The sequence below is a fragment of the Rhodotorula paludigena genome (assembly GCF_050403205.1).
Source record: "Rhodotorula paludigena JCM10292 DNA, Rt_paludigena_JCM10292v1_ctg88, whole genome shotgun sequence".
NCBI classification, from domain to species: domain Eukaryota; kingdom Fungi; phylum Basidiomycota; class Microbotryomycetes; order Sporidiobolales; family Sporidiobolaceae; genus Rhodotorula; species Rhodotorula paludigena.
In genome coordinates this window covers 1-21,707 of record NW_027481370.1, presented here as the reverse complement: position 1 = coordinate 21,707, position 21,707 = coordinate 1, and the positions used below count along the sequence as shown (strand labels likewise).

Genomic DNA, 21,707 nt, shown 5'->3' with positions numbered 1-21,707 from the left:
GCGAGCAGTGGAAAGGAAAGAGCAGCACCAAGCGTAAGGACAGCTGCCTCGAGTGCGGCGAGAGAGGCAAAGCGGGAAGGCTCCCGGTTCCCGCGACTGCGGGCTGCTCGGCGGCGATCGCGTCGCGTCGGGCCTCGTCAAGGTCAACCGGCTGCACTCGATGTCAACCCAGCACGGCTCCCTGTCGAGCCCTCTCTGGCCGGCCAGTCATGCAACGCTGCTAAAAAGAAGCCGGCGACACCAGTCGCCGGCGAGGAAGGGTTGCAGACAGGTAGAGAACGGCGTAGAGGTACAGGACAACACGAAAGAGAGGGTACAGATGGCAGAACGAGCGAGTGCACACAGTCTAGCCAGTCCAGTTCTTGTAGGAGAACCTGCAAGCGGAGGGCCAGAGTGAGTACGAAATCGGCGAGACCGGCCGGAGGGAGAAAGCGAAAAAAAGACGCACTTCTCGACCTCGCGCATGCCGTGGCCCTTGTCGTGCCCGTGGCCGCCGCGCTTGCCGCCCTTCTTGCCCTCGTTGGCGCGCTCGACGGGCACGCGGCCGCGGCGCATCCCGCTGTTGACCCACTCCTTCCACAGGTTGCCCTCGGGCTGGAGCGTGCGCAGGTTGTCGGCGAGCTCGTCGCCGAGCTGGAACGTGACGGGCGCGTCGGGGACGCGCGCCGGGCCCGAGCGGAAGCGTGCGAGGCCGCGGTCGGCGAGGCGCGCGCGGCGCGCCTTGAGCGCGAGCGCCTTTTCCTCGAGCGAGAGGTGCTCGGCCGCGGCGATGCCGGCGTCGACGTCGCGCACGTGCTGCACGGCCGCGACGCGCTTCTTCATCGCGCGGCGGTCGGCGAGCGCGCGCTGCTCGGCCGCGACGCGCACCTTTGCCGTGCGCTGCTGCTTGGTCTTGCGCTTGGCCGCGCGGCGCTTGAGGAGCTCCTTGTGCGCGTGCGCGTCCGGGTCGACAATCATCGCCTCGTCGTCGTCCTCGCCCGAGCCGACCTCGTCCTCGAACGCCTCCCACGCCTCGCGCCCGCGCGCGAGCTGCCGCGCCGTGTCGAGCGCCGCCTTGGTGTCCTGCCCGCGCTCGTCGCGCTCCTCGGCCGCCGTGTACGACTCGAGCGCAGAGCTGAGAAGCGCCTGGTGGTGTTCGTGCGCCGGGTTGTACGACGAGCCGGGATGGGGGATCGAGATGGCTTTCGGTTGCGCGGAAGAGAGGAGAGTGTGGGCAGTGAGAGACGTCGGTGCCTGCGCGCATGTGTCCTACGTGAGCACGACGTTGCCGAAAGCTCGGGAGAGAGCACACAGGAGAAGCAAAGGCGCACCTTTGGCCGCCTCTTTGGGTCGTGCGCATCCAGCACCGCCTGCATCGTCGCATCCTCTGCGCCGTGGAGCGTCGCCGGCTCGGCCTGCGCCCACGCATCGTACCGCCCGGCCTCCTTGACGCCCTGTGCGAGCGCCTCGTCCCCGGCGGCATGCGCCTGGACGCCCCACAAGCCGTCGCCCTGCCCGGCGCGGCCGGTCAAGCGCTTGAGCTTGTCCTTTGTCGCGCGGTCGACCTTGCCGAGCTTGTCCTTTACGCGCTTGGCCTGGGCGTCTGCGCTCGGGGTCACGCGGCTCGAGAGGGCGGGGACGGCCGAGCGCTGTGCGAGGATGAGCTCGGAGCGGAGGGGCTTCTTGAAGCTCTGGCCCCTGCGGAGGCGGGCGGCGGCGGGGGCCTGGTCGGCCTGGAGAGCGTGGCGGACTGCGCTGCTGCCGGCTGAGTCGATCTCGAAGAGCGGGCGGTCGAGCTCTGCAGCGTCGGCGAGGCGCTGTGTGGTGGGCGCGGCCTTTTTGCTGTTTGCGCGGTGCTTGGGCATGGCTGCGCGGGGGTGTGGTGTCTGACCCTGGCTGTGGCTGTGGCTCTGGCCTCTCGGGAGGAGCGAGGGTGCGGGGAGACAAGCGGCGAGTCGAGTCGAGTCGTTCCGCGCCGGGGCGAGCTCGAGGCGGAAGCGGGGGAGCCGTCGCTCCAAGTCGCTGCGCTCGACAGACACGAGCGAGTCACGAGCGAGAGCACGCGCACACCGTGGCTGCTCCCAGGCTCACCCCCAGACAGCTCGGCCGCCTCGAAAAGGCCACGGCTGGCCCTCGCGACCGCCGCTCCTCCGCTGCCGCCGTCTCGACCTGGGCCAGCTCGCTCGCAGGAGACACGCCCGACGAGCCCATGGCCGACGCCCAAGACCAGCGCGACCCGCTCGCACACGCCCGCGCGGCGCTGGCGAGCTCGCGTGTCGCCGACCGCACAGATGCACTCGCCGACCTCGCAGCCCTCGCCGCCAAGCGTGCGTGCTGGCTGGTTCAGCTGCCGCTCAAAGCCGTGCTGATCCTGCTGCCCCCTCAGCGTCACTGGAAGCGGCCCAGGTGCAGGACATTGTCCGCCTCCTCCTCCCCACCGTCTCGCGCTACTCCGACTCGCCCTCGCGTCAGGGCGTCCTGAGCGTGCTCTCGGCTCTCCTGGCACGAGATCATGCCGCAACAAGCGAGGCTGGCTCATCTGCAGGCACCGGCAAGCCCGCACCCATCACCAACGGCCTCGTCAAGTGGCTCGAGGGAGAGGTGTCCAAGGTCGACAAGAGCGGCGCAGCGTCGACCCGCTTTGCGCTCCTCGGATGGGCGACAACCGTCTATGGCTCGGTCCCGCCCGAGCACCCGCTCGAGGACCCCCAGTTCGCCTCGCTCGCCGCATCCATTTCGACCCTCCTCTACCTTCTTCTCGATGAAGCAGGCTCCGCCAAGCCGTCGATGCGCCAGTCTGCACTCGTACTCACCCGACGAGCAGTGCGCAACCGCCACGCGACCATCCCGCGCCTCGTCAAGACGCTCGCGGCTGCGAAGGCCGAGCCGTCGTTCCGCCATGCGCCCCTCATCGGGCTCGCTCTCGACGTCGCACTGCGCCTGAAGGACACGAAGAGTGAGAAAGGCCTCGGCAAGGGGTATGTGGACGAGCTGAAGAAGACCGTCAACGACTACTACCTTTCCGCCGTCGTTTCCTCCAAGGTCGCGCCGCCTGCACACGTCCTCAGCGCCTTCTCCGACTTCTTCGCGGCGACTGTCACTGCCGAAGAGGCCACCTCGACCTTTGTTCCCGCGCTCGAAAAGGCGATCAGCCGCATCGCAGAACCCGGCCTCGTCCTCCTGCAATCCTTCATCGCTTCTCTCCCTCCCGCCATCTCCTCCGACCCGGCACTACAGCAGAAGCTGGCACCAGCCGTCCTCGCGCCGACCAAGTCTGTCTCTGCGCCTACGCGCGCGGCCGCGATCCGCCTCTTTACGACGCTCTTCTCGGCAGGCGACGAGGCGCACCTCCTCCCCGTCGCCGAGCAGGTCTACACGCCGCTGCGAACGGGCAAGACGACCTCTCCCGACCACCGTACGACGCTCTACACGCTCCTCTCCGCGCTCCCGCCCTCGCCCAAGCTCTCGGCCGAAGCCGCCTCGACCGCGCTCGGCGCGCTCGCCAAGGAGACGAACGAGCACACGTTCGCGGCCCTCTCGCGCGTCGTCGCGCTGCACCTCCCCACCGCGCTCGCGGCCGACGCCCCCGTCCCCCCGCCGCTAGCCGCCGCGCTCGTCAAGGCGATGGGCGACACCAAGCCGCCTTTGCGGCGCCTCGCGCACGCGACGGTCGGGAGCGTCTTTTGGGCGCTGCCGAGCGACGAGGGCGCGACCGAGGCCGAGAAGCAGTTTGCGACGGCGCTGCTGCCCGGGTTCGAGGCGGCGCTCAAGACGGTCACGACCAACATGCTCAACTCGCCGAGCGGGCCGCTTGAGGGCTATGTTGCCGTCGCGGTGCTCAAGAGCCGGGCCAAGCAGTGGGGCGTCAAGAAGATTGGTGCGTGCAGTCCCTTCACGGCGTGCGCATTCACACGGGCTGACTCGCTCGGCGCGATGCTGCAGACGACTTCATTGCTTCGAACGCGACGCTGCAGACGCTGGGCCAGTCTGGCGCCAAGCCCAACTTCTTCCTTTACGACAAGGTCTACCGCAAGGCCTCGACGCCAGAGGACGGCCTCTGGCTCGCGCACGCGCTTGAAGCCTTCTTCGCCTCGGACGAAGACAAGCTCGCGACGGACGAAGGCATCCGCGCCGGCTTTGCCGCCGCCGTGCTGCACCTCGCGACCGAGGGCGCGTCGCACGAGATCCGCCGCCAGGCGGTCGACCTCGTCCGCTCGGCGACGCAGCGCAGCCCGAAGCTCGTGAACCTCGCCATGCGCGAGGGCATCCGCGCGTGGCTCGTTCAGAGCGAGAAGGCCAAGACGCCCGTCAAGAGCGCAGCGGCCGCCGCGGCGGACGAGGGTGCCGATGTGCCCGTAGACCACGCCTCGCGCCTCAAGCCCGTCCTCTCGGCGCTGTCTACCTTCGAGGACGAATCGGTCGAGCTCGCGACGCGCGAGGAGCTGGTCGTCCAGCTTGCCGTCGTCGCGCACCACCCGCGCCTGTCGACGTCCGAGGCGAGTCTCTGGGTCGACCTCCTCATGCGCGCTCGCGTCGCGCCGGAGAAGGTCATCGACGAGCGCCTGCAGGATCTCGTCGACCTCGTCCTTGCCGACGCCTCGCTCACGCCCGCCAACGAGTCCTTCGCCGCGGCAGCGTACCGCACAGCGACGACGCTCGCGCTCGTGCACCCGGCCAAGGCCGTCCCGGCGCTCTTCGCCCAGTTCGAGGACGATCTCGAGCCGGCGCACCTTGCCTTCATCGGCGCGACCGAGTTTGGCGTGTGGGGCACGCCCGAGGGCCAGACCTTTGTCGACGTGCTCGCCGCGGCCAAGAAGAAGGACCAGGCGGCGCCGGTCGGCAAGCTCAACTCGAAGGAGCACCAGATTGCGCTGTGGGAGGCCGAGCTCCGCGAGTCGCTCGCGCGCAAAAAGCCCGTCGCCGCGCAGCTCTCGAAGCAGGACCGCGCCGCGCTCGAGAAGCAGCTCGCGCTCGAGGGCGAGATTCGCGCGCAGGTCGCCGCCGCGCTCGGCAGGCTCAAGCGCGGGTTCCAGCTCGCGTTGTGCCTGGTTCGCTCGAGGGCAGAGCTGGTGCGCGAGTACCTCGCGCAGATGATCGCGAAGACGCTCGCCGTCATCGCGCTACAGCCGACTACGCTTGTCGCAGACGAGGCCTTTGCGACCTACCAGGTTCGTCCTCTCACAGTCTTCGCCTGATCCTGATACTGACACGTGCTCCCACAGGTCCTCGCCGATATCTGCTCGGAGCGTCTTGGCGTCTTCAAGGTCGCCCTCGGGGTCGCAGTTCTGCGCAGCATGGACGCGCAGGTTGTCCCGGAGAATTTCCGTGCGGAGCCCTTGCCCGACCTCGTCTCGCGCGTCCTGTACCAGCTGCGCTACCTCGCCGAGCAGTCACCCTTCGATGCTGGCACGTTCGCCTATGCCGCGCCGCTCGTGAGCACCATCCTCCGCTCGGGCGGCGTCGGCCTCGACAAGTCGCAGAACGAGCAGGCGCTCGAGCAGCTCTCGCTCGCGCTCGACTTTGTCTCGTTCCACGCCCGCCAATGCGCCGACACGGCGTTCCCGCGCCTCGCGCTTATTCGCGACTTGTTCGCCGCGCTTGTCGGCTACCCGTCGCTCAGCCGCACAGCCGCGTCGGCTCTGCTTGACCTCGGCGAGGCGATCCAGGAAAACGCGACAGTTGCGGAGATTGCCGCTATCCTTGACGGCGGTCTCACCGACGAGGCATTCGTCCGCCTTGCCGCCCTCCAGGCGCTTCAGGTGCGTTCACAACATAGCTCGTGAGATGCGTCGTGCTGACCTATGACTTCTGAAGCCCCTCGACCTGACCGAGCACGACTTCCCGACCAACCTCTGGGTCCTCGCGCATGACGTCGACGAGCGCAACCGCGAGCTCGCCATCACCATCTGGCAGGAGAACGGCCTCGATGTTCCCGAGACGTTCCTGCCGCAGCTCATTCCCCTCCTGTCGCACTCGTCCGCCGCCATTCGCGAGGCAACCGCCGCGGCCATCGCCGAGGGCGTCAGCCTGCAGCCGGAGCACGTCGCCGATGCGCTCATGCAGCTTGTCGCCGAATACGAGGACAAGGCAAAGGAGCTCATGCCCGAGTACGACCGCTTTGGCATGCTCATCGAGGAGTCGCTCTCGCGCGAGGACCCGTGGAAGGCGCGCAAAGCGCTCGCGACCGCGCTGCGCCTCCTCGCCGACGTCTATTCGCCCGCCGAGGTCAAGTCGTTCTTCGACCTCCTCATCACGGGCAAGGCGCTCGGCGACCGCAGCCAGTCGGTGCGGAGCGAGATGCTCGAGGCGGCGCAGACCGTCATCGACCTTCACGGCAAGGAGAACCTCCAGGACCTCATCGCCACGTTCGAGGAGTACCTCGGCCGTCCGAGCACGGGCGACGAGACGCAGGACCATATCACCGAGGCGCTCATCATCCTCTTTGGTCGTCTCGCGCGCCACCTCGACCCGTCGGACCCGCGCATCAAGACGGTCATCGAGCGCCTCGTCGACGCGCTCAAGACGCCGTCCGAGGTCGTGCAGGCCGCCGTGTGCGACTGCCTGCCGCCTCTCATCAAGGTTATCCGCAAGGACGTGCCGGACCTTGCCGATCAGCTGCTGAACGACCTCTTCAATGCCGCCAAGTACGCCGAGCGCCGTGGTGCCGCGTACGGTCTTGCCGGTGTCGTTAAGGGCCGCGGCCTGTCCTCGATCCAGGAGTTTGGCGTCATGGGCCGCCTGCAGGACAACGCCGAGGACAAGAAAACGATGCAGGCAAGGCAAGGCGCCGTCTTCGGCTACGAGGTTCTTTCGACCGTCCTTGGCCGTCTCTTCGAGCCGTACATCCAAGAGATCCTCCCGACCCTGCTCGCCTGCTTCGGCGACTCGTCGACCGACGTTCGCGACGCCACGTCGGACGCCGCGCGCGCCATCATGAGCAAGCTCAGCGGTCACGCTGTCAAGCTGATCCTCCCGACGCTCCTCGAGGGTCTCGACGACAAGCAGTGGCGCGCGAAGAAGGGTGCTATCGAGCTCATGGGTGCCATGGCCTTCCTCGCGCCCCGCCAGCTGTCGGCCTCGCTGCCCACGATCCTCCCGCGTCTCACCGAGGTCCTCACCGACACGCACAAGCAGGTCCGCGAGTCGGCCAACGCCAGCTTGAAGCGCTTCGGCGAGGTCGTCGAGAACCCCGAGATCCAGGAGATGACGAGCGTCCTCCTCGATGCGCTTGTCGACCCAGCGCGCAAGACGGCGAAGGCGCTCGACGCGCTGCTGGCCACCACGTTTGCCCACTTCATCGACGCTTCGTCTCTCGCCCTCCTCATTCCCATTCTCGACCGCGGTCTTCGCGAGCGCAGCGCCGACATCAAGCGCAAGTCGGCCGCCATTGTCGGCAACATGGCGACGCTCACCGAGGCGCGAGACATAACGCCGTACCTCGGCCAGCTCGTCCCGCTCCTCCGCGACGTCCTCGTTGACCCTGTGCCCGAGGCGCGCTCGACTGCTGCCAAGTCGCTCGGTGGCCTCGTCGAGCGTCTCGGCGAGAACAACTTCCCCGACCTCATCGACTCGCTCATGACGATCCTCAAGTCGCCGTCGGCACAGGTCGACCAGCAGGGTGCGGCGCAGGGCGTGTCGGAGATCCTCGCCGGTCTCGGCACCGACCGCCTCGAGGAGCTTCTCCCGATCATTCTCCAGAATACTAGCAGCCCGCGAACGTACGTGCGCGAGGGCCACATCTCTCTGCTCGTCTTCCTTCCTGTCACCTTCGGCGACCGCTTCTCGCCGTACCTCGGCAAGATCATCCAGCCCGTCCTGTCGGGTCTCGCCGACGACTCGGACTTTGTTCGCGAGGCGTCGATGCGCGCCGGTCGCATGATCGTTGCCAACCACAGTACCAAGGCTATCGATCTCCTCCTTCCCGAGCTCGAGCAGGGCATGTTCGACGAGGCGTGGCGCATCCGTCAGTCTTCGGTGCAGCTCGTCGGCGACCTCCTCTTCCGCATCTCCGGCATCAGCGGCAAGATCAGCGAGGAGGAGGACGGCGAGGACGAGACGGAGGAGGCCGCTCCCGGCGCCGAGGCGGCGAAGAAGGCTCTCATCGAGGGCCTTGGCCGCGAGCGTCGCGACCGTGTTCTCGCTGCCATCTACATCGTCCGCCAGGACTCGGTTGGCGCCGTCCGCCAGGCCGCCATTGGTGTCTGGAAGGCGCTCGTCTCGAACACCCCGCGCACCGTCCGCGAGATCCTGCCTGTCCTCAGTGCGTTTGCGCCAATCTCATGCAGCGGTCCGGTGCTGACACCCGTGACGCACAGTGCAAATCATCGTTCGCATCCTCGCCAGCCCGGCACTGGAACAGCGCGAGGTGTGTTGGCCTGTCTCCCTGACCTGCCGAATATCGCAACGCTGACCCTCTTCACCAGACCGCCGCCCGCTGCTTGGCCGACTCGTGCCGCCGCCTCGGCGAGTCCGTCCTCGGCGAGGTCATCGCCATCCTGCAGAAGGCGATGTCTTCGCCCGACCGCCGCCAGCGCGAGGGTGTCTGCCTTGCGCTCACCGAGCTCATGGCCAACACGAGCAAGTCGTCTCTCGAGGCGCACGAGGACGCGGTCATCGCTGCTGTCCGCTCCGCTCTCGTCGACTCGGACGCGTCGGTCCGCTCAGCTGCCTCGCAGGCCTTCGACGTGGCGCAGCAGACCATTGGCACGCGCTCGATCGACGAGACCATCCCCACTCTTTTGGATGCGCTGCAGACGCCGGGACCGACCGCCGACGTTGCGCTCGAGGCGCTGCGCGAGGTCATGCAGGTCCGCGCCGAGAAGATCTTCCCCGTCCTCGTCCCGCGCCTCACATCCAAGCCGATCACGGCCTTCAACGCGCGTGCACTTGCCGCCCTCGTCCGCGTTGCGGGCGCTGCTCTCGGTCGCCGCCTTACGCACATCGTCGACACGCTCCAGTCGGCCCTAGAGACCGAGGAGGACGACGAGACGCGCGAGTCGCTCGACTCGGCGCTGACGGCAGTGCTCGCCTCGGTGGAGGACCACGAGTCGGGTCTCGGCAGCCTCCAGATGCACATGCTCAGCCTGTGCAAGCACGAGTCGCCGAAAAAGCGCGTCACGGGCTGCAACCTCTACGAGCGCTTCTGTAAGGCGACCGAGGCCGACTTCAGCGACTACGTCGTCGACTTCATCCGCCAGCTCGTCAGCTTGTTTGACGACCGGACGGGCGAGGTCGTCGGTGCGGCGTGGACCGCGCTCGACGCGCTTGTCAAGAAGATCTCGAAGGAGGACATGGAGCCGCTTGTCGTGCCGCTGCGGCGCACCATCGAAGGTGTCGGCATGCCCGGCCACCCTGTCGATGGATTCTCGCGTCCCAACGGTCTCAAGCCGATCCTTCGTGCGTTTTCCTATCTCGCTTCTCCTTGCTTCTCCCACTGACCTGCCTCCCGCCCGCAGCCATTCTGCTTCAGGGTCTTCTCGCCGGTACCGCCGAGCAGCGCGAGCAGGCTGCCTACGGCCTCGGCGATCTCGTCGAGCGTACCTCGCCCGATGCATTCAAGGCGTACTGCATTCAGACCGTCGGCCCGCTTATTCGTGTCATTGGCGACCGCTTCCCTGCGCCCGTCAAGTCGGCCATCCTCTCGACCCTCACCATCCTGCTCCAGCGCGTGCCGCAATTCACCAAGCCCTTCTTCCCTCAACTTCAGCGCACGTTTGTCAAGTCGCTCGTCGACGCCTCGTCCCTTTCGGTGCGCAACCGCGGCGTCGCAGCGCTCGGCGCGCTCATGCAGCACCAGCCGCGTGTCGACCCGCTCGCGACCGAGCTCGTCAACCTCGCGGCGAGCGAGGACGGCGACGTGCGCGACTCGGTCGTCAACGGTCTGGCTGCGACGGTCGTCAGCGGCGGCAAGAACATGAGCGAGACGAGCATCTCGTCGGTAGTCGACATCATCTCGGAGGCATTCGCCGAGTCGCCCAAGGGTGCGTCGTTCCGACGACTTGGTCTCGAGAGTGACCGAACTGACACCCTCCCTTCTCCGCCTTCAGAGTCGTACGCGACCGCCATCGCCCGCCTCACCGCTGCGGTTGCGCAGCACTCTTCCTCTTCTCTCGACTTTATCATCGAGTCCTTCATCCTCGGCACGTCGTCCGACCTCCCGCCAACGCAGCTCTCTGCGCTCGCGCTGCGCGAGATGGTCGACACGGCGCCGGCCGTGCTGTACGAGCTGAACCGCGACGCGACGGTCGAGCGCGTGCTGCGCATGGCGAGCGGGAGCGCGACGGGCGGGACGGCCAACCCGGCCAACGCGCGCCCGGCGAGGGAGACGAAGGAGCTGTTCAAGGAGCGAGAGCCGTGGCGCGACGACGAGAGCGTCACGTCCAAGCTGTGAAGGAGCTAGAGCATTCCCCTCTTTCCGTGTTACCCCCAAGAGCAGCAGCATTGACTGGACCCGTAGCATCATCAGCAAAAGCAATTCGAGCGCTCAGCAGTTTCGAGCCTCGCCCTGTCTCGCGCACGCTTACACGTTCGAAGGGTACCCAATGCGATGCAGAGGACAAACGAAGTGACAACCCGGAGAGCAGCCGATACAGAAGCACGTCTACCAACTTTCCCACTCGTCCTCCTCCGACGGCTTCTTTGCCGGCTGCGCCTTGTCCTTCTCGGCCCGCTCCTTCTCCTGCTGCGCCCTCCGCGCCGCCGCCTGCGGCGCCAAGTCGTCCCACGAGCCCGTCGGCGCGGCCGGCGCCGGCGCCGGCGGCGGGTCGAGGGGAGTCGCTACACGCGACGCCGCCGACGTCGAGGCCGAGGGCGCGCGCTGGAGCGTCGGCATGTCGCGGTACGCGCTGCGGTTCTCCCCGGAGGCGGGGGCGAGGTGCTCGCTGAAAAAGTCGCCCTCGCCGTCGAGGGTGCCGCGCCCCGGCTCGAGGTGGCTATGCCCGCCGGGCGCGTGCTCCTCGCCGACGCGGCCGTAGCCTTCTCCCGCGCCGCGGCCGGTCGCGCGGTCGACGTAGGACGCGCCGAGGTCGCCGACGTCGACGCCGAGGTCGCGCCGGAGGAAGGTCGAGCCGCTCTCGAGGCCGGTCGAGAGGACCTGGCCGCCGGCGCGCGCGGCCGTCGACAGCGTCGTGAAGGCCTTGGTGCCAAAGGACGAGAGCTGCGACTGCAGTGCCGGGTCGTGCGCGCGCTCGAGGCCGGGCTGAATGACGGATCTGCGTCGGGCAGAAAGGGGCGCATCAGTCTTGTTGACCTACGCTGCGGGAGAGCTGGAGCAGAACGCACTCGTTCACAGTCTTTCCCACCGCACCGAGCGCCGCGCCCAAGAACCCCCATCCCTTACTGAGCGCGCCAGCGGGGTCGTCCCGAAGGTCGTCAAACCGCGGCAAGTTCCTGCTACTGAGCGGGTTGCTCGCATTCCCCCCTGCTGAAGACCCGACCGGCCCGCCGCCGCCAAAGCCCTGGTATTTCCCGCCCTGCGACGGCGGGAGGTGGTCCGGGCGCGAATCGTTCTGGGCGCCCATGCGCGCGAAAAAGTCCTCGTTCTGCGCCTTTTGCGTCGACAGCGTCGACGCGGGCGAGCCGGCGCGCGGGGTCGAGCCGAGCCCGCTGCCGCTGCCGGCGGGCGAGGCGCCGCGCAGGGACGAGGCCGACGAGCCGCCGGTGCGGGGCTTGCGCAGCGAGCCAGACGAGGACGAGAGCGAGCTGGCGCCGCCGGGCGCGGGGGACGAGGACGAGGGCTGCGGCGGGCTCGAAGGGACCCAGGGGCGGCCCTCGGCGTCGGCGAGGAGCTTCTCGCGGTACATGGTCGCGACGTGCGTGTTGTACTGCGGAACAATCGGGAGATGAGTTCTAGACCACTCCTCGCAGCTCGTAGCCACCACGATGCCAGGATGTTCTCGCACGGGGAGCTCGAGCGGGGAGCAGTACGAACGCACCTTCTCCTGTATGGGGAGGCTCTTCCACGGCTGGCCGTTGCCCTCGAAGAACTCCCTCGCTTTTGCGTTCCCGCCGGCCTTCATGCGCTCAATCTGCGGCGGGGTCCACTTGTCCTGCTCGCGAGTACCCTCAGCGCTGTCTACGCGTGCGAAAGAAGACTAAAGGAGAAGGAGCGGACCATGGTGAGGGAGCGGACGAACGAGAGGTGCGACCCGAGCGAGCGGTGGGTGCCCGAGCACGATAGGCAGAGCGAGATGCCGAGGCTGAGGGAGCACCACTGCGGGTGCGGGACGGCGCACTCGGCGCAGAGCTTGTTGTCGCCTCTGCGGATGGCGAGAGGTGGGGAGGAGGGAGGAGCGGAGTGTCAGACTGAACGTAAGCGAGGGGGACGCTCGACTGATGGCTCGGTCAGAGCTCTGCATCGGGCCGAGACGCACTCCTTCATCCACTGCGGTGCGGCGACGAGCGGGCGTCAGTACCTCGTCGACAGAGTGACGGGCTCTCGAGCGGAGCGTCTCGCGCCCGGGCAGCCCAGTGCGCACGTCGAGTGCACAAGAGACGCACTTCGAGCAGGACGCCCTTGGTGTCGTACTCGTACGACATGGCTGCGGCGGGAGCGAGCGTGTCGGGATGCAGACGCGTCGAGGGGCGGGACAGCGCAGGTGCGGCGAGACGGGCGTATCCAGTCCTTCCACGCTGTACAGGGCACACCAAGCTCCCGTAATCACGCCCAGAGTCACGCAGAAAGCAGCGAGCGATAAGTGCAGGAGCGAACGAGCATTCACGCCGCGCGCGGTCCCCTGTCGCGCCCCGTCTCGACTTCGGATACTGCTACATTGCGCGCACGTCTATCATGCCTCTGCGCCCCCAACGAGCTGCCCCTCTGCCGTCCTGACCGCGCCCGGCCGCACGTCGCGCGCGTGCGCAAACCGCCCGAGGTACTCTACGCCGCCGGTAAAGACGGTGCTCGCGTCGTCGCCGGCAGCCGCACCAAACGCCGGCGCGGCCTCTGCCGGCGCCCACGGGCCCGCGGCGCCCTGCGATGGCGTCGCGACGCTCGCCGCGGCAGGAGCGCCCGGGGTCGCGGCGGCGAGGGCGTCCTGGATGGCGCGGGCGTTGGCCCACTCGTCGAGGACGCGGTCCTCGACGTCGTTCGAGCGCTCGATCTCGCCAAAGAAGCGGGCACCGAAGGACTGGGCCTCGAGGTGCGCCGAGCGCGTCGCCGTGTCGTGCTCGGCGCGGAGGGTGCGGAACTGGGCGACGCCGTGCGGGTAGGCGGTCGCGAGCGGGACGCCGTGCGCCTCGACGAGGTTGGCGATGAACGAGATGCAGCTGTGGGTGAAGCTAGCAGTTAGTCTAATGACCCCTGCGCAAAGAGAGTGACAGGGCGGGAGCGCACTCTTCTGCCGAGGGGACGGTCGAGCGCTGGCGGAGTTCGGTCCAGTCCTGACCGGTCGGCCCCGAGGGGGTGCGGACGTGCTCGCCCTCGACGAGCGAGGTGGGGCGGTAGGCCTCGAAGGGGTGGTCGGCAAAGAAGCGGTCGCGGATGCGGTCCTCGGGGAAGACGATGGCGGGCGGGCGCGGGTGGCGGGTGAGGGGCGCGCGCGGGGGTTTCCTGCGGGTGAGTGCGCCCTGCTGCGCGGCCCTGCGCGGGTCTGCGAGCGCGGCGTCCTCTTGGGCGGTGAGGCGGAGTCCGCGGTCGAGCTTGTCGCGCGCGACGGCGAAGAGCGAGGGCTGCTGTGCGGCGGGGGCGGGGGCGCGGCGGGCCCTGGGCGGGAGGTCGTGGTCTGGGCGGTCGGGGAGGGCGCGCACGAGCGAGGGCGGGGGCGGGTGAGCGAGGAGGGGCTCGAAGGCGGGCGGAGGCGACTTTACGAGGCGGCCGCGGAGCATGCGCGAGAGGGTCGAGCCGACCTGCGTCGCGGCCTTCCTGCTCATCGTGCGCGTGGTAGCTCCGAGTGGCTTCAAGCGGAGCAGAAGGCGGACGAGAGCGGCGAGGAGAGACTGGCGCGACTTGGCGGAGAAGCGACGACGACGAGGTCGAGCCAAACTCACACCACCCGCGCACGCTTGCGGGGCAGACTGGGACAGGCGCACACTGCGAGCACCACCTGCGCGCCACCCGCCCCGCCCTCGCCCGCCATGCGCTGGACCCTCGCCGCCCTCGTCCTCGCCGCGTGCGCCCTCGCCGTGCACGCACACACCATCGACCTCGATGCAGGCGCAAAGGAATGCTTCTTCGAGGATCTCCACACAGAGGACAAGGTGCACCCGCCCTCTCTCGCCCTGCCCTGCCCTGCCACCCACTCACCCTCTCCCGCACCCTCCCTCCGCGCACTGCAGATGACCGTCACGTACCAGGTCGCAGGCGGAGGCCACCTCGACATCGACTTTACCCTCACTGGGCCGGGTAACCGCGTCATGAACGAGCAGCGCAAAAAGGACACGGGCACCTACTCGTTCACCGCAGACAACGACGGCCGCTACTCGTACTGCTTCTCGAACGAAATGTCGACCGTCAGCGGAAAGACCGTCAGGTGCGCACCCACTCCTCCCTCGACTCCCCTCCCTCGCACCCACTCACCGGCCTCCGTCCTCGCAGCTTTAACGTCCACGGTGTCATGTATGTCGAGGACGACGGTGCGCTCAGGCTCCCCCTACAGCTCTTCCTCGCCTTCATTTCCGTTGCTCACGAATGCGTTCCCCCCGCAGGCCACACGGCGCCGATCGAGCGCGAGATCCGCCAGCTCTCGGCCGCGCTCGAGGCCGTCAAGGACGAGCAAGAGTACATTGTCGTGCGCGAGCGACTGCACCGCGACAGTGCGTATTCTCTCGCCTGCTTGCCTTTGAACCGCTTCGGCTCCCGGGAAAGAGAGGGCGGGCCAGAGTAGCGGTGTGCCGATCTCAAGGACTGATCCTCCTTTCCCTTCCTTGCGCACAGCCGCCGAGAGCACCAACGACCGCGTCAAGTACTGGTCCATCGTGCAGACCGTCATGCTCTTTGCCGTGTGCGGCTGGCAGATCTTCTACCTCAAGCGCTTCTTCGAGGTCAAGCGCGTCGTGTGAAGTCTCTGTCCCGACTATGTGCGTCCCTTGTCGTCTCCTTTGCTGGGACGCTGTTTGCGCGGTCATCCAAGCATTCTTGACAAGTTCTGGAATTACGCGCACAGGTCCATGTCCATCTCTCCTTCTCTCGCATTGTTCGTCCCCCATTCACCGCGTCGTTCCAGATACCCTCCACACCCTGTGCAAGCATCTTTCTTTCGTCTCTCTGAGGAGCGCAGGTTGTCCTGAGAGGGCAGAGCCTCGAAGTCCTGCGCGGCAGGTATGCCTCGTGCGCGGTCGGAAGTATGGACGCATCGAGAGATGGGCCTGGCAGAGAGTGCGGAACGAGGACAGGACAGTGGACAATGCAGTGTGCGTGAGGCAGAGCGAGAGGAGGAGGCGAGGCGGAGGAGGGGAGATGCGAGATTGCGAATTCAACATGAAGGACTGGGGGGGAGAACGCAGAGCAACCCAAGTAACCCGACTACTCCTCCGTCCAACCGACTCGTCCCCTGACAATACGACCCTGCCCGCAAACGCAACCGCATCGCCGCCACCGAGCACGAAACCCCCTCTACAGGCGCGCCGTAGGAGTGCCGTCCTACTTGCCTACGTTGAGCGCCTCGAGCTCGCGGCGCAGCTCGGCCTCCGAGTCGAGCTTCTTGTGCTGCGTCAGCTCGAGCTTTTCGCCCGCAGCCTTTTTCACCTTGAGCTGCTCGATCGCCGTCAGCTTCTTGACGATCGCGCGCCGCTTCTTGTCCTCGGGCGAGAGCGTCGCCTCGGGCGCGGCCGCCGCCGCAGGCGCAGGCGCGGGCTCGGGCGCGGGAGGCGCAGCAGCGGCGGCGGCGGCGGGGGTCGCGGCGCCGCTCCCGGGCGCAGAGTCGGACGCGCTCCCGCCGCCGTCCTTGTTCCCGCCCTTCTGCTTGTTGCCGCCCTTCTTCTTGCGGCGGTTCGCGAGCGGGTCCTCGCCGCCCTGCGCGCCGCCCGCACCGGGGACGGGCGCCGCGCCGGGGACCTTGCGCGCGCCGCGCTGGCCAAACCCGCCCGCGCCCGACCCGTTGGCGCTCTGCGAGTGCGGGAACAGGTTGGCGCCGTTCGAGCCGCTGTACGCCGCGCCGCCTTCGTCCTCGCGCTTGTACACGTTGGGCGTGAGCGTCCCGCGCGCGTGCGGCGGGCGGTACGCGCCCGCGGGCGCGGCGGGCTTGGGCGCAGACGTGACGGCAGACGAGACCGAGATGGACGACGCGGGCGCGCCCTCGAGGGGCCCGCTCATCGGGTACCACGCCGGGTTCGCAGGGCGCCATGAAGCCTGCGACGCATGTGAGCGTGAGCCAAGTCCGTGAGCAGGGAACGAGACGAATTGGACGCACCTGGTACAGTTCCTCGATCAGCTCGACGTGCATGAGGCCGCCCGTGAAGTGGTAGATCTTGACGCCGTTGTCGACGCGCAGCCGCGGGCTGAGCGTCGCGCACATGAGGTACCGCCCGTCGGCGCTCCACTCGCAGTGCACCGTGTTGGGCGCCTCGAACGTCGCCGCCTTCTTGAGCGTCTGGCGGTCGTAAATGTCGATCTGACCTGCCAGGTTGCCGAAGCCGGCCACGCAGAGGAGGCGGCCTTGCGGGTTGTACGAGATGAAGTTGCGCGGGTTCAGGCCAAAGTCCGAGATGACCTTGACGCGCGCGTCAAAGATGACGGTCTTGGCGGGCATGTCTGCGCGAGAAGACGTCAGCTCGGCTCGGTGAAGGTCGTGAGGAGTACGCACAGCCGTAGGTAACAGCAAACTCGCGGTCGTTCGGCGACCACGCAAAGTCGTGAATGCCGCCCTCCTTGTCTGCAGTAGCTCGATGTCAGCTGCAGTCGCAGCTTGAACCAGGGGAAGCGCACGCACCGAGCGTGACGCGGCAGTCAAACTGGCCCGCCGAGTTCATGAGGTACAGGTTGGTCTCGCCGTAGTACGACTTGCCCGTCTTGTCGACATCGGTCTGCGTCAGGAAGAGGAGGTTCGTGCCCGACTTGTTCCACTTCATCTGGATCTTGTCGGCCTTGTAGAACGTTTTGCTGCATGAGGGGAGCGCGAGAGTCGAGAGAGAGTGGATCTTGACGGTGGCGGGTGCACCCTGCGAAATCGAGGCCGTGAGCCAGGCAAGTCGTGACGCAGAAGCAGCGCAATCGTACCTTGCGCTCGGCAACGAAGATAGAGATGTTGGGGTTCTGGCCGGGCGAAACGGTGACGCTGGTAACACCCTCAACTCGGACCTTGTCGACGATACCCGCCGACCAGTCTGCCGGGTTGTAGACGTGCACCTCGTTGGTCACGCAGCGCACTGCCTTCGACTCGTCCGCCGTGTACTGCAGGGTCCTGCTCGTGGCCCGTGGTCAGCACAAACGCATCAGTCGGTGCAGAGGTCGAAACGAACCAGCCCTCGAACGCCTTCTGCGAGAACCCGGCAACCTCGGAACCCGTCGCGACATCCCAGACACGCAGATTGCGATGAGGCGGCTCGCCTTCTGCCGGCTTGACTGTAGAAGCATGCGTGGTCAGCGGGAGGAGCGGAAGCGACAATCGAGGGAGCAGGTATACTGACCTTGCCGCTCCCACGACTGAATCTGCGACCCCTTGGGCGAGAAGGCGATATCCAAGACACCCTTGGCCTCGATCTCCCGGACCACCTCGGCCGTTGCTGCGTCGAGAACCTGGATCCTGTGTTACGAGGGAGGGTCAGCGAGGAGTCGCAGCGGACAGATTCGCAGGGCAAGGACGCACGAGGTGTTCGAGACAGAGGCAAAGAATCGGCCGTCTTCAGAATAGCGGTAGACCTTGACGGCGTTTTCGGGCCTGCGCGAGAAAGGGGCACAAAGTGATCAGCTCAAAGTGCCGCGCAGAGTCACGCAGGAAGCTTCGACCTCGCACAGGGCCCGCAAGTGGCACGGACTGGGCCTTCGTGCCCTCGCCTGACTCGAGAACTACGCCCTCACGGGCTTACTCCGTCGACGAGGTTGTCCTCCGGAAACTCGACGAAGCGCGACCACCACTCAATTGGGCGTGTGCGGCCGTGTAGAGCTGTACTCACTTCTGGAACGATGCTACGGGCGTCCAACTGGGCGGGCCGGTGACGAGGCCGAGCTGCTTGAGCGAACGGACTGGGAGCGAGATCGAGGGGTCAGCTCGGCGCGGCTCTCCAGCGCGACAGAGGGCGAGACGGGGCGACGCACTCGCATACTGCACGGGAGGAGCGGCCATTGCGGCTCTGTTAGACGCGCAGGGAGCGAGACAGAGCTGTGAAGACGCGAGCGTGAACGAAGCGAGCACCGCTGGCGGTGAGGCAAAGTCGCTCGCGCCCTCCTTCTTTGTGCGCGTTCTGGGCTTCGCGAGCTCTCCGACTGCCTCTCGGAAGTGGTGCTCATCGTACCAAGCAGAACGAACGAGGTTGCAAGACAGGTTTTTTTGCGGAGGTGGCAAGCGAGTCCGACAACGAGTGTGAGGCAGGCACTATGTACACGACATGCGAGGGAGTGTGGAGGTTGGTTCGATCATTCGCAAAACCAGAGACCGTAGCGAAGTGGGCGCCACGGCTGCAGGCGGTTCTGCTTCGCCGCATCGGTCGCCGATGCAGGGGACCAACCATGCGCGTCGTTGAAGAGCCCCGTAGACGCGTGCGACTCGGAGGGCGCCGCGGCATCGACGAGGTACACGGCCTCGGACGACGGAGCAGGACGACCGACAGGGGCGAAAGGGGGCGCGTCGACGGCGAGAACGGGCTGGTGGATCGTCTCGAGGGGTGACGGCGGCGAGAAGCACGAGTTGTAGCTGCTCACGGGCGAAGGCGGAGAAGGGATCGCGGTGTCGACCGAAGTCGGGAAGGTGGGAAGGACCGGCAGCTGGAGGGGCGGGAGAGGGCGGCGAGCGGTCGAGACGACGGGCTCGATGAGGTGCTGCGCCATATCGTCGTCTGAGTCTGTGTATGAGCAAGGCAGCCGGGCCATCTGAGGCGAAGCGAGAAAAGCCTACCAGCGGGACGGCCATGCGGCACCTGCTCCTGCTCGCAATCCGCCCCTGCCGGGTCCGACCCTTCCTCCTCCTCTTCTTCCTCGTCATCGGGGTGGCCGCGCAGTGTTTCATGACTGGCCCGCAACTTGCGCGCCTCACCACGAGTGCGCCCCGGGAGCATCGTGCCAAGTCCGTCGTCGACGACCGGCTTCGACAGGGTGCCGGGCAAGGCGGCATTCGGCGGGAACGAGCAGACGTGCTGCGGGTGGTTGATCGTGTACTTGCGACAGGCTGAGCAGATGGGCCTGAGCAGGTCACAGGATACCTGCAGCCTCGAAGGTCAATGCGGCTCATGCAGGGCGTAGGAGAAAAACGCACCTTGCGCGCCCTGCAGGCGTCGCATGTGCGCGAGACGTATCCCTGCGGACCCACCGCGCCGCCGTCCGAGACCGCAGCCATCGCTCCAGACGTGGAAGAAACAAGCAGAGGAGCAGAAGCAGCGGTTTTCGGAGACTTGCCGAGGCTCCGCGGAAGTGGGGGCGAAAGCGCATGCAACGCGCAACAACAATGCGGACACGAGCTCTCGAGAGAGTCACAGAGACGTGAAGAAGCTCGTGACCGGCACGAGTATGGCCTTTCAGATGGATGTGTGCTTCTGAAGCAGCTCCATCGTGAACTCGAATGCGACGAACTGCAGGCAAGGGCGCGTCAGCGTGGCACTTCGCTAGAGCTGTGTAGTCACGACACTTACGGTGGAAGCTGCGGCAGGTACACTGCGGACAGGTCGAACGGGTCAGCACGGGTCGGCAGCGCGGGAGGAGGGGGAGGCCGCACGCTCGGAGGTCTGCAGCAAGGACGGGGTCAGCCGGTGAGCGGATTAATAGGCAGGAACGCACGCACAGGACGGCGTAAGGCCCGCAATGAACGCCTTTGCGCCTTCCTGACGGTACATCTGGCGCATCGTGTTGAGGACGTAGTTCGCGCCCTTTGGCGGCAGCTCGGCGTTCTGCACGCGCGACTTGACGACATCTGCATGGCACATGTCAGGTCGTAGTCGCGTGAGAGGTCGAGGAAAGCCGAACCGAGCGGATAGCTGCGAGATGTAATATGAGTGGGAGGAAGTTGCCGCAACGCAAGAAAAGACGCACCAAGCAGTCCAGTAGCCCAGTCCGCCGACACCGCCCGCCGTCAGGGTCGCCCACACTGGCAAGTCCTTGCCCATGCTCTTCTGGAACGAGCGCTTCGTGTACTCGTATCCGGCGTAAAAGCCTGGCCGTGAAGGGGAGTTAGTGACAGAAGGGCCCTAAGAGCAGACTTGACCGCACCTGCGTACGCCGGGATCTCGCGGACGAAAGTAATCTGTGTACGCGTGCGCGAGGGCTCAGCAAAGCGGCCCTTGGAGAGGCAGTCCATGAGACTTACCCAGTAGCCGCGGAAGATGCCCTGCCTCCAGCCGTACTTTGCGTACATCTCGCCAACGATGTCCCGCAGACGCTTCGGGTTCGGGCCGTACTGCGCCTGCAGTCGGACCTGCGGGTTTGAACACATGTGAGCCTGAGCGCGAGCCAAGGAGGCGGCAAGACGTACCTTGAACATTTCGACGGGACTCGCCAGCACCGCCTGCACTGCGCCAGCGATCGATCCTGCTGCAGCAATCTCTGCGATCGACATGCGGTCTGGGAAGGGCGAGATCATGCGGCGAGCAACCGTGTTGGCTCCGAAGAGGAGCGAGTTGACGGCCGCGATGCCGACGAGCGGCGGGGTCACGCCCTTGTAGAACGCGAGCGCGCCTTCGTTCCGGAAGGTCTGCAGGGCGATGTCTGCCGTGCCCTTGAACTGGCCGGGCGCGGCGAGTTGTGCGCGCGTCTTGAGGACATCGAGCGGATTGCCCGTCAACACCTGCGCCATGCCGCCGACCGAGCCTGCGACAAGACTTGCTGCGGTTGAAGCGGGTCGCACGGCAGGCGGCGGCTGCGTCGGCATCTCGGTCGTGTCCATCTCTATCGAGGTGCGCGAGAAGTGGCCGGAGGAAGTGGGGTGGCGTCTGATCCCTTGAGCGCGATCTGCAGTCGAGTCTAGCTGTTCTGCCGGTCTGTGGCTGGTGGCAGGGTCTCTGTGCGGCTGAGACGGCGAGTCGAGATTGCGCAAGGCGACGGGCGACCGACGAGCGCGCGGCGAGCCGCGCCGTGCGAGCGGGGTCAATGCACGCCAAAAAGTCCGCCATTTTCTGCTACAGCAGCTTTGCTGGGGATGCACGGCGACGCTGCGTGGCTCCAGATTGGCCGAATAGATCTGCTACGCTTTCACACACGAGCGGGAGGAATCGCCGCGAGCGAGTTTGACTCTGGCATGTGAAAACCCTCTCGCTCTCGCTCGCCGACTTATGCGCTGCAGCTGAGGTGTCGCGGGAGGCATCTGTCGCATTGCAAGTCTGAAGAGACGAAATCCAGAGTTTGTGTGACTGGGGCAACATGCTGTGTCGAGCAGAAGCGAGTCAATGGGTCGACTTCTTGCCTAATTCCCGTCTCCTGCGGCCTGACGGTCCTCTTCGAGCATTGCGCAGCAAAAGGAAGGGTCATAGTAAAAATGAACCCCGCCGCAGGGCCAAAAGGGGAGGGCTATGCGCACGAGGGGAATCGAACCCCTTCCGCGAGCTGGTCACTGGTGGACGACCTTGTCGTCCTAAAGATGGAAGGCTCGCATGCTAACCGTTACACCACGAGCGCCCGTTGATGCTGAAAGCGCCGAGCTAACATACAGATC

The 21,707-nt window shown here is 66.7% G+C and overlaps 8 protein-coding genes across 8 annotated transcripts; 2 read left to right on the top strand and 6 right to left on the bottom strand.

The window, feature by feature from the left end:
- Positions 1 to 346: 346 nt before the first annotated feature.
- Positions 347 to 1,844, bottom strand: JCM10292_001749 (ribosome biogenesis protein NOP53; the record flags this gene model as incomplete). Its single annotated transcript, XM_076652725.1, has 3 exons — positions 347 to 374; positions 449 to 1,233; positions 1,311 to 1,844. 3 exons carry the CDS (start codon positions 1,842 to 1,844, stop codon positions 347 to 349), a joined length of 1,347 nt encoding a protein of 448 aa, XP_076501718.1.
- Positions 1,845 to 2,188: 344 nt separating this feature from the next.
- Positions 2,189 to 10,369, top strand: GCN1 (Gcn1p; the record flags this gene model as incomplete). Its single annotated transcript, XM_076652724.1, has 9 exons — positions 2,189 to 2,306; positions 2,366 to 3,856; positions 3,922 to 5,147; positions 5,202 to 5,738; positions 5,794 to 8,239; positions 8,295 to 8,344; positions 8,403 to 9,375; positions 9,435 to 9,959; positions 10,026 to 10,369. 9 exons carry the CDS (start codon positions 2,189 to 2,191, stop codon positions 10,367 to 10,369), a joined length of 7,710 nt encoding a protein of 2,569 aa, XP_076501717.1.
- A 210-nt stretch (positions 10,370 to 10,579) lies between these two features.
- JCM10292_001747 (ADP-ribosylation factor GTPase-activating protein) lies at positions 10,580 to 12,516 on the bottom strand (the record flags this gene model as incomplete). The annotated part of the gene is made up of 6 exons (XM_076652723.1): positions 10,580 to 11,189; positions 11,260 to 11,801; positions 11,913 to 12,026; positions 12,092 to 12,236; positions 12,351 to 12,361; positions 12,478 to 12,516. The coding sequence occupies 6 exons, from the start codon at positions 12,514 to 12,516 to the stop codon at positions 10,580 to 10,582; spliced, it is 1,461 nt and encodes a 486-aa protein (XP_076501716.1).
- A 248-nt stretch (positions 12,517 to 12,764) lies between these two features.
- RSM25 (mitochondrial 37S ribosomal protein mS23 RSM25) lies at positions 12,765 to 13,848 on the bottom strand (the record flags this gene model as incomplete). Its single annotated transcript, XM_076652722.1, has 2 exons — positions 12,765 to 13,245; positions 13,313 to 13,848. The coding sequence occupies 2 exons, from the start codon at positions 13,846 to 13,848 to the stop codon at positions 12,765 to 12,767; spliced, it is 1,017 nt and encodes a 338-aa protein (XP_076501715.1).
- A 204-nt stretch (positions 13,849 to 14,052) lies between these two features.
- EMP24 (Emp24p) lies at positions 14,053 to 14,976 on the top strand (the record flags this gene model as incomplete). Its single annotated transcript, XM_076652721.1, has 5 exons — positions 14,053 to 14,175; positions 14,254 to 14,447; positions 14,513 to 14,550; positions 14,623 to 14,730; positions 14,852 to 14,976. The coding sequence occupies 5 exons, from the start codon at positions 14,053 to 14,055 to the stop codon at positions 14,974 to 14,976; spliced, it is 588 nt and encodes a 195-aa protein (XP_076501714.1).
- Positions 14,977 to 15,556: 580 nt separating this feature from the next.
- Positions 15,557 to 18,197, bottom strand: JCM10292_001744 (translation initiation factor 2A; the record flags this gene model as incomplete). The annotated part of the gene is made up of 10 exons (XM_076652720.1): positions 15,557 to 16,264; positions 16,326 to 16,666; positions 16,719 to 16,787; positions 16,845 to 17,073; positions 17,132 to 17,315; positions 17,374 to 17,476; positions 17,542 to 17,657; positions 17,721 to 17,792; positions 18,028 to 18,097; positions 18,170 to 18,197. The coding sequence occupies 10 exons, from the start codon at positions 18,195 to 18,197 to the stop codon at positions 15,557 to 15,559; spliced, it is 1,920 nt and encodes a 639-aa protein (XP_076501713.1).
- A 290-nt stretch (positions 18,198 to 18,487) lies between these two features.
- On the bottom strand, positions 18,488 to 18,898 carry JCM10292_001743 (uncharacterized protein; the record flags this gene model as incomplete). The annotated part of the gene is made up of 1 exon (XM_076652719.1): positions 18,488 to 18,898. The coding sequence occupies one exon, from the start codon at positions 18,896 to 18,898 to the stop codon at positions 18,488 to 18,490; it is 411 nt and encodes a 136-aa protein (XP_076501712.1).
- A 683-nt stretch (positions 18,899 to 19,581) lies between these two features.
- On the bottom strand, positions 19,582 to 20,942 carry JCM10292_001742 (uncharacterized protein; the record flags this gene model as incomplete). The annotated part of the gene is made up of 9 exons (XM_076652718.1): positions 19,582 to 19,635; positions 19,696 to 19,717; positions 19,779 to 19,788; positions 19,845 to 19,973; positions 20,027 to 20,037; positions 20,093 to 20,213; positions 20,270 to 20,303; positions 20,367 to 20,474; positions 20,532 to 20,942. 9 exons carry the CDS (start codon positions 20,940 to 20,942, stop codon positions 19,582 to 19,584), a joined length of 900 nt encoding a protein of 299 aa, XP_076501711.1.
- Between the last annotated feature and the right edge of the window lie 765 nt (positions 20,943 to 21,707).